Source organism: Manacus vitellinus, unplaced genomic scaffold (genome assembly GCF_001715985.3).
Source record: "Manacus vitellinus isolate BGI_N305 unplaced genomic scaffold, ASM171598v3 scaffold_14_pilon, whole genome shotgun sequence".
Classification (NCBI taxonomy): domain Eukaryota; kingdom Metazoa; phylum Chordata; class Aves; order Passeriformes; family Pipridae; genus Manacus; species Manacus vitellinus.
Window position 1 is genome coordinate 5,108,456 of NW_021939063.1, and position 9,517 is coordinate 5,117,972.

The following is a 9,517-nucleotide window of genomic DNA, read 5'->3' on the forward strand; positions in this document are numbered from 1 at the left end:
AAGATAACTACAAACTTTCCTTTTTGCAAGTGAGACTGTTACTGCTGACAGGCTCAGGGATGACAGAAAAATGGGCGTGTTCTAAATCACCTAGTACCATCTGAGGGTGAAGAGCATTCAAGATTTATGTCTTTTTTAACACTTGTTCAAATTAACTACTCTGAAGATTCAGAGGACAATGTTGGGGCACGTTACTGTTATTTATTCAGTGCCTCACAATTGGTGTTACATACTGGTAATTCTAAATTTATGAACTTAAAAAATCAGTCAAAAAAAGGATACAAGACTTTACAGATGAAAAAAACACCCTCAAAATCTAAAGGGACAAGCTCTTTTTCTATGTCTTCTTTAAATATGAGGGAAATAAAAGGAATTAGACTAGACCCCTTTTTCACTTCAGGTCAACTTTTACTAGTAGCAGTTAAATCAACGGGTTTATTGAAATGCTTGAGGTTTTTCCCCCTCTATGCCTATTTATATTGTTGCTTTCTAGTTGCACAAATAAAACCCACTCATGCAAATGCTCACATGCATGACACACACGCAGAACATGCAGGTGCATTTGTATGAGTGGTCAATAATTTAGGTGTTTTTTAATATAGAGGAGTTGGAGGTGTGGCTTTTTCCTTATGATTTTGCAGCTGAATTTACTGTGTTCTGTGCAGAATGGCTGTTGATGGTGGGTGTGGGGACACTGGAGACTGGGGAGGTCGCTGGAACCATGTAAAGAAGTTCCTCGAGCGATCTGGACCATTCAGACATCCCGATTTCGAGCCAGGCACTCAAGTGAGAAACACTTACTTTCAATAAAAAAATCTGTAGTGTGTGTTGCAAAGTAATGTAAACAGGGTCATTAATTGACCCACCAGCAATGTGTGAGTACTAAAACTGCATGAAGAACTTGTATTTTAATCAATTGAACATTGTGGTTCCAGAAGAACATACTGTGCTCTTTTTTTAAGCTTGCTGTTATCATATGTAAATATATAACAGCATATGAATTATGCTCTGTCTTTGAGTTTTACATGAAAAATAGCAGCATTTATCTTCCATTTTTAAATAATTTGATACAGTGAGAAATTCATTGTACTTGAAGAAATTACTGTTAATATGGGTACTTGGAGAACTGAGAAAGATGTTTAGTAAGCAAAAGCAAAATTTAGGCTGTTTTAATTATTTCTTCTGCTTTTTCTTTTTTGTACATTTTGTTTTAGAGCTTGCAGTTGAAAGTATTTTACTATTATCTTTTTAATGTACTGTTCCATTATTTACTAGTTGGAGGCTGGGGTGTAGTGGAACAGTTCACAGAAAGCAGTTATATAGTTAAAGATTTCAGTTCTTTTTGGCCAGCAATGTTACCTGTCTGTTTAGATTTATTTAGTAATGTGTATATATATGTATATCAGTGAAATATTTCAAGGAGGAAAACATTACCTCCTTAAGCCAAATAATAATAAAAGTGGAGCTTGGTTTTTTCATGGTCAAAATTAATATAAAGATAATACTGATACCAATAAAGGTCTTGCTTTACTCTAAATTGGGATATAGGAACTGCTGATTAAAGTCCTTGAAACATAAAGTTGCTTTATCTGTAACTCACTAGTCACTGAAAATTTATGGTGACATGTTTATAAGGGTTATGAAACAAAGGACAAATTGTATTAATTTTTTGTTTTATGTTTTCTGCAGGCCCTTGATTTTTTGCTAAGCACATGTAAAGTACTAGTCATTGGAGCAGGAGGATTAGGATGTGAACTCCTGAAAAATCTGGTAATTACACAGCTTTCACCCTTTGCTTCTTAGAATCTTCTCTTTTTAACTAGAGAATTTATATAATATTTTATTATATATAGCTACTAGATTTCCAAGTTCTAATTGTGTGTAAAATAGATGATGATACAGACAATAAACTTGAAGAATGTTGTTAATAAGCTTGAAAGGTGGTGGTCTAATATGTTGCATGTTATTTATTCAGCTGTCTCAAAGTTTGTCCTAAGGGACAACATGCTGCTGTTTATGGAGTGTAGCCAAAAGTTCATGTGCAGCCTTAGAGAGAGTCTGATGTTGGTGATTCTCCATAATTACCTGATCCACATAAACAAAGTGAACTAAGAACAAATCATGCTCATAATGGTACAAGAAAGGACTGTTTGGAACACAGTGGTGAAAATCACAGACTCACAGAATCGTTTAGGTTGGAAAAGATCACTGAGTCCAACCACAACCTTAACACAGGATTTCCCTGCTGTACAGAATACCAGGAGGTGTTCTCTAGTTTTCTTGGCTTCCCTGTGTTAGGATTAGGTAGGATAAAGCAATACTGCCTTCAGTAGAACATTGTCTTTGACTGTTGAAGTGTTAGTAATTCCATCTGTAAGTACCAGCACTAACAGCCCAACAAAGAATGACCAGGTACCTGTCTGCACACGGAATGAGGAGCAAATACCTTTGTTCCTCTAAAACTTGCTTTTTTTGGCACGTGGAATGAAATCCGGGGCTCTGTAAGCTTTTTATTTCCTCTTCTCTTTTCACAGGCACTGTCTGGCTTCAGACAGATCCATGTAATTGACATGGACACTATAGATGTCTCTAACCTTAACCGGCAGTTTCTGTTTCGGTAAGTGGTGTTTTCACAGTTCAGCTTCTGGATTTTTAAATGTACCTAAACAAAACACGTGACTGTGATCATTATTTTGGTTGGACAAGATGTCGTTAAAGATTACTGAACCTTCATATCACAGTAGTACTCAGAATAAACTAAATGTTGCTGAACTTCTTTGGGGATCTGTGGTGTCATAGTTTGAGTGTGAAGAAAATTCTTGTTCCTTGCCATTGCAGTAGAGCTAATGGAAAAAGTCACACTAAAAAATAATGTACACAGACTGAAATCTCAGATTTTCTTATGCCATTTTCTTCTAAGCACAGTGAAAAATTGTTGGATTTTTTTTTGGTACTGAAAACTGTAGTTACATGCACATATTCAGGTAACTCTGAATATCTCGTATCTGATGCTTTACAGGGATCATAGAATGCTTTGGGTTGGACGCTTTAATATTATCACGTCAGTAAATTGTCCTAAAGTAACAGTTGGTCACTTAATTTGGTATTGTAATGCATAGAGACTGGAGAGATTGAATCTACTAAAATAATGCATTTGGAATTGCTTGGGTTTTCCCAGACCGAAGGATGTGGGGCGACCAAAAGCTGAAGTTGCAGCAGAATTCCTGAACAGCCGCATTCCCAACTGTGCCGTTGTACCGTATCCTTTTGTAGAGAAGTAGTGGCCCTGAAGGCTTTAAAATCCTAGAAAACTCTGTAGGTGGTAAGAGTATCTAAAGTATTTTGCTGCCATCCTCTCTTTTTCGTACAATAGAGAACAGATTCATTCAACTGGTGATTGAGAATTCTTTCTCTGCGACATTAGCATCCAGGGAATATGCATGGGAAAGGCTCAGCTTTAAGAAACTGCTTTGTATTTTTCCACTGAGTGGTTCTATTCAAATGCAATATTGTAATTTTCACTGAGATACTGGAATTACAGGTTTTTTCACCAGAGTGTTTTGAGTACTAACTGGTAGGAGACATTAGTTTATAAACTTAGAGCAGCACTTGCTGATAGGGGACTTTGTGAGCTTCCTAAATATTTTGCCTACTGAACTTTCTCCTGTTTGCTTTGTTTTGAGCTTCCTAAATATTTTGCCTACTGAACTTTCTCCTGTTTGTGACTATTAGATTGTGTCTCTTACTTGTTTTGTCAGATATTACAGCTGCAGCTGTGGGAATTTTGAATCTCAAATCCAATAGTTTTTTTTAAAAAAGTCTTGTATAAAACTATAGCAATAAATCAGATAATATTTTGGCCTTAGGTTAGCAAATAGGAAACAGTAAACTTAACTATAAATTCCTTTACTGGGCTTACATTCAGGTATTTTAAAAAGATCCAGGACATGGATGAAAGCTTCTATCGACGTAAGTGGAATTTGTGTTCCTGCCAAACACCCACCAGTGCTTTAGGGGAACCTTGCAGTTGTTGCTGCTCACTGCTTTTCCTGGGAGTTAGATTGCTAATTATTTTAGTCTTCTACAATATAGTGGAAATAAAAGTAGCAAATAAAATTTAAATACATCTGTGATACAGGTAATCTTGGGGAGATAGTTAAACCACAGTCACTGTCTGTGGACTGTTATGGACAGAATATTTGCTTGTTTTCAGAAATATGCATTAGTATAGATTTAAATGTTTTTTTCCCTCTAGAGTTCCATATTATTGTTTGTGGGCTGGACTCCATAATTGCAAGAAGATGGATAAATGGCATGCTGGTAAACTCTTCAATCTTTTTAAGGCCTGATTATTGCTTGAGTATAGATAACTAAAATTAAACATGTTGATGTAGAACATGTCATTAAAATGAATGAGGGCTGTTGATGCTCACAGCTTTCTGTATCTATTTCTGTTTTCTGTCTCTGAACAGGGTGAAATGCATGCTCTCTTACCTGCCCTTTTCTTGAGGAGTGTTAGCCAACATTTGTGCAGTGCCCTACGGGGTAATTTCAGAGTTAGATTGCATTGTTTGTGGCCTTGTGCAGCCAGCTTTTGAAAGTCATATGAAGGAGAGTTCTTCTCTGGATGCTCCCATTGTGAACTTTGTCTTCGTTACCCAAACAGTGCTTTTTGTAAATGCCATCTTTTGGAGCTGCAGTGTTACAGAGTTCAGACCAGTTCAGAAAGCTGGTCATTGAACTAGGTAGTTTTATCATTGTGAATTTGTTTACAAAACAAGGATCTGGAGTATGTACCGGTATTTAAAAAAACCAAAACAGCAAACCAAGCATCAAAACCCCAAATCCTTCAAACCAACCAACCATTTGTTCTGATATGCTGTAAGGAAATAACAGCATTTATCAGGGGAGGAGATGGAGGGTGAAGGTGGTAGATAAAAGTCTTATGCACTGACAAATAAGTAGTGTTTTATATACTGTGCACCCTTAAAATAAACTGTGTATTAGGCCTTCAATCTTACGGTGTAGCCTTAAGAATAAAATTTTTAGAATATGTTTTCTTCCTGCAACTTGTTTAAAAAATCCAACCAAACAAAAACCAACACCCCCCCTACCTTTATTCATTAGATGTCCTTTTTAAATTATGAAGATAAGGCACTGGATCAAAGTTCCATCATACCTTTAATAGATGGAGGGACGGAAGGTTTCAAAGGAAACGCTCGTGTGATCATTCCTGGTATGACAGCATGTGTTGAGTGCACACTTGAGCTTTATCCCCCACAGGTAATTCAACCAGTGATATTTCCATTTTTTATGTATTCTTCTGATTTGCTGGTTTCTTTTCCTAATACTATATATAGTGTATTACCTGGTTTCTTATGGTTTTCTTCCCCTGCCCAACCAGGTCAATTTTCCCATGTGCACTATTGCATCCATGCCCAGATTGCCAGAGCATTGTATTGAGTATGTCAGGATATTACAGTGGCCAAAGGAGCAACCTTTTGGAGGTAATTAGTGTATTACACTGGTGCTAAATTGCCATTTCTCCTTTTAACTAACTTGAGTTGGGAATATACAGCTACTTCTAATAAAACAATCCTACCTCTCAACCTCATGTGACTCATTGTCATATTGAATCTAAGCCTCCTCTGAGCTGGAGATGGATTTTCACTCCTTGAACTTGCTGTCCAGTTCTATATTTGCTCATGTGTTTCTCACACTGCACAATTTCTTACCTGACTTAAAATGTAACCTGTAACAGCTCTATAAATCTGTGCAGTTAAGATAGTTTGTGTATAGGATGTGTTAAAACTAAAGATGTTTGTAGAAATGTACTTTGGTTATTTAAAGTGTCAAGTTTTAAAAGCTTCATGGAGTATTTGTTTTAACTCCAGTGAAAACAAAGGGACTCTTTTTAGACTATAAGAATGCTGTATTTCTGAAGAACTTTTGTAATTGCAACTTACCTGTAAATTCTTAACTTTACTGTAGAAGGTGTTGCATTGGATGGAGATGACCCTGAACATATACAGTGGATTTACCAGAAGTCTTTAGAAAGAGCATCACAATTTAATATTAAAGGTGTTACCTACAGACTCACCCAAGGTAAGGGGATGGCATTTCACCAGGTTTGTGACATTTGCACTTAGGCTGGATTGGCATTCTTTGTATTTGTTACGACTAAGCTGGCAGCTCTGCTGAGAAAGAAATAGTTCTTTTCTGCCTTAAAACAGAAATAAGCAGCTCATTTCCTGTGCCAGCACAAATATTTTTATGATGAATCAGATGTTGAGGCATTTATGATAAATCAGGGGAACTTATCTGGGACAAAACTGAACATTCTTTTTGCCGTTTTATTTTTAACCTGGAGCAGCTCCACAGTTTACATTACACTATGACCACTTTTGCTGGGTCAAAGAGTAGCAACAAAAGAATGTGATTTTAGCAATGGCAACATTTATGCCAGTTTAGGCTGGTTAAGACTGGCATCTGTTCCTCACTGCTGTCCATGCCTCTGTTCACAGGCAAGTGCAGAATGCTGACAGTCATTTAATAATAACAGAGCTGTGTGTTTTGTTTTTACAGGGGTGGTTAAACGAATTATTCCAGCAGTAGCTTCTACAAATGCAGTAATTGCAGGTATGGTGGAAGAGCTCATTTCACTTCTGCTTGACTGACTTGAGAGTTTTGTAGAACAAAAATTTGTAATTGAGAACTTGGTAAGGATAATAGTAATTTTTAAATGGTCTGATTTACTCTTACAGTCTCATTTCTTTTTTCCATTGAGAAACTGGATGTGACTGTATAAACATTAAGCTCGTGTTTGACTGTGGGAGTGAGCAAAGCATTTGAGACTGGGAAAAAAATGGGGAAACATAGTACACAGTCTCAACATAGTGTCAGATTAGTGCCAAATCTAATGCACAGAACTACCAGCTGCCTTCAGATACTTCTTTTTCTTGTTGCATATTGTTGAAGTTGGGTTTTTTTGTCACTTCTTTGGTACAGCTGTGGGCACTAATGTCTGATAGAGCTAGAAAGTGAAGACACTGATTTGTTTTTTCTCATTTCAGCTGTTTGCGCCACTGAAGTTTTCAAAATAGCCACAAGGTATTTAATTTCTTATTAATAACACATGTGATTTCCAGCATAATGCCATGTATCAACACTAACCTGTTTGCCATTGCAGTGCATACGTTCCTCTCAACAACTACTTGGTGTTTAATGATGTGGATGGATTATATACATACACCTTTGAAGCTGAAAGGAAGGTTAGTGCCATTAAGGGCTTGAAGGGTTGTTTCCATAATTTTTATTTATGCAGTTTGTGTGTATTTCTGAACTCCAATATGGAATCTCTTGGCCCCTAGCACTGAATAATAATATTTCTGAAGTTTAAAAAGTGGAATCTATGTTACCAGTCTGTTACTTCTACAGAGTAGAAATACAAAATGATATGCAAATTTAAGATGACTCATAGGCAAATCTTCTCAAAAAGAGGTTCTGACAACAATTGATTTCAAGGTTTGTAGTGTTAGATTTTTTGTCAGTTGAAATTTGTCATTCATAAATACTTGGCTGCTGTTGGGAGTCAGTCAAACAGTGACAAACTTCATGAGGAATTGGGTTTTGTCATTAGTATTTGCAACAGTATTAATACTTCTAGAGCTAAAACTTTAAAAAAAAACCACAACACAAACACTTTTGAGACCTTATTGTCAGCATTTCTAAAATGGTATCTATCATAACATGTATTCTTTCTTATAGGAGAACTGTCCAGCCTGCAGCCAGCTTCCCCAAAAGATAGAGATTTCCCCATCAGCTAAATTGCAGGAGGTCTTGGATTACTTGACAAATAATGCTTCATTGTAAGTATGCAACTATGCCAACTTTTTTGGTAGTTTAGTGTTTCAAAAAGATAATTTGTAAATGTATTTTTACCTTATTGTCTGTTTTGTTCTTTTTTTTTTTTATGTTTTATGTATAGGCAAATGAAATCTCCTGCAATCACAGCAACTATGTTTGGGGGAAATAAAACACTTTATTTACAGGTAATCTGAACATAAATAATTATCTTTAATAATCTTAATGTATTTAAAGTTATTTTTCAGAACTTGAAAGGAAATCTTTGGCTTTTTTTTGTTTTTAATTTGCAGACAGTAGCTTCAATTGAAGAACGAACAAGGCCAAATCTTTCCAAGACACTAAAAGGTATCATGGAGTTGTCACATGTGGATTTTCAAGTTACAGAAAGTCAGTTCCATCCCTCTGTATGGATGTTTAGTTTTATTTTGCACTGTGCAGTAAAATGTGGTTCATTGTCCTTTTACATGCAATACACCTTTCTCAGGTATATGAATTGTTTAAAGGTGAAGTGCAGGCAGGTGCAGAGCAGATTGCAATGAAGCAAGCAGATAAGTGCTGTAAATTAACATACTTCAGCAGAGTTTTATATATATTTCTTGACAAGGTTTTTTAGTTTCCTGATTAAATTAGATTAATATTTATTTAGCCAGTGAGCTGTTTGCAGCTTTATTTCATCATATTTATGGTACATGGAAATAGCATTCATAACTTTTTGGTGTTTTTAAAATTAACAAAAAATCAGCAAACCTCATGGGTTTAATTAAATTGATTAAACTTTTCTTTCTGTTTCAGAACTGGGGCTTGTGGATGGCCAAGAACTTGCAGTTGCTGACGTTACAACACCACAGACTATGTTGTTCAAGCTTCACTTTACCACTTAATTTATTCATAAGTAAAGTGCAAATACAGTAAGAGAAATCTGTGCCCACCTTGTAAAACAAATATACTCTGTGGGTGTTAAAGCAGCCTGAAATGTTCCTGTAAGTGCTAGCATGGTTGAAGGTTAGGAAATCCAAACAAATCACCATATTTCAGAATTGTACGTAGAAGCCAATATTTGGTGGATTATATTTGTATAAATGCTTATTCATGTACAGATCTCTGATGTATAGAAATACATTTTTCCTGGTTTTTTTTGGTCAAAATGTTCATGTTAATGTACTTTCAGACACATGGAACTTAAGGTGGCTAAAAGTCTCGTTTTTAACACATCTGCACACGTATATGCAAAGAAAGGACCTTTTAAAAGGAACCACAGTGATCTGGTTTTTAGTTGTAGCACTCCTTTGGACTTGCTGAGTCACCTTAAACCAGAAGAGGCAGTAAATTAAAATGAGCATTTTCCTCTTATTAGATATTGATTTTATGAAAGGTTTTAAGAATGGGAGAGATGACTTTGTTTACAAGAAAACACAGAAGGACAAAATGATCAGCTGTACATGAAAATAGTCTCCTCACTGTCCCCAGGCAGCCGCCATGCACAGCATTGCAAGATTAAGTTCAAATATCATTGGTGCTGTTAAGGTATTTATTAATAAAAATCATAAAGACACCTGAGTTTTTGACTAATCTGTGGACATTCAAGAGTGTTTATAGCCTCAGTTAAAAATTCTAGGGCATCACTTGGCTGCTTTGGTCAGAGACATCTCTC

At 36.0% G+C, this 9,517-nt stretch overlaps 1 protein-coding gene across 1 annotated transcript; it reads left to right on the forward strand.

Annotated features, from left to right (window-relative positions):
* Positions 1 to 647: 647 nt before the first annotated feature.
* UBA3 (ubiquitin like modifier activating enzyme 3) lies at positions 648 to 9,423 on the forward strand. The gene is made up of 16 exons (XM_029958272.1): positions 648 to 786; positions 1,690 to 1,770; positions 2,535 to 2,617; positions 3,179 to 3,259; positions 3,926 to 3,969; positions 4,256 to 4,320; positions 5,128 to 5,283; positions 5,405 to 5,507; positions 5,992 to 6,105; positions 6,586 to 6,639; positions 7,074 to 7,110; positions 7,190 to 7,271; positions 7,768 to 7,868; positions 7,988 to 8,051; positions 8,157 to 8,211; positions 8,659 to 9,423. Exons 1-16 carry the CDS (start codon positions 667 to 669, stop codon positions 8,745 to 8,747), a joined length of 1,329 nt encoding a protein of 442 aa, XP_029814132.1. The 5' UTR covers positions 648 to 666; the 3' UTR covers positions 8,748 to 9,423.
* Positions 9,424 to 9,517: the final 94 nt, after the last annotated feature.

What these genes read in the sequence shown, in the direction of transcription:
- UBA3 (XM_029958272.1), top strand. Translation starts at nt 667, where the DNA reads ATGGCTGTTGATGGTGGGTGTGGGGACACTGGAGACTGGGGAGGTCGC. An exon ending in ATTTCGAGCCAGGCACTCAA is followed by an intron (nt 787 to 1,689) that starts GTGAGAAACACT and finishes TGTTTTCTGCAG; the next exon opens with GCCCTTGATTTTTTGCTAAG. An exon ending in TACCTACAGACTCACCCAAG is followed by an intron (nt 6,106 to 6,585) that starts GTAAGGGGATGG and finishes TTGTTTTTACAG; the next exon opens with GGGTGGTTAAACGAATTATT.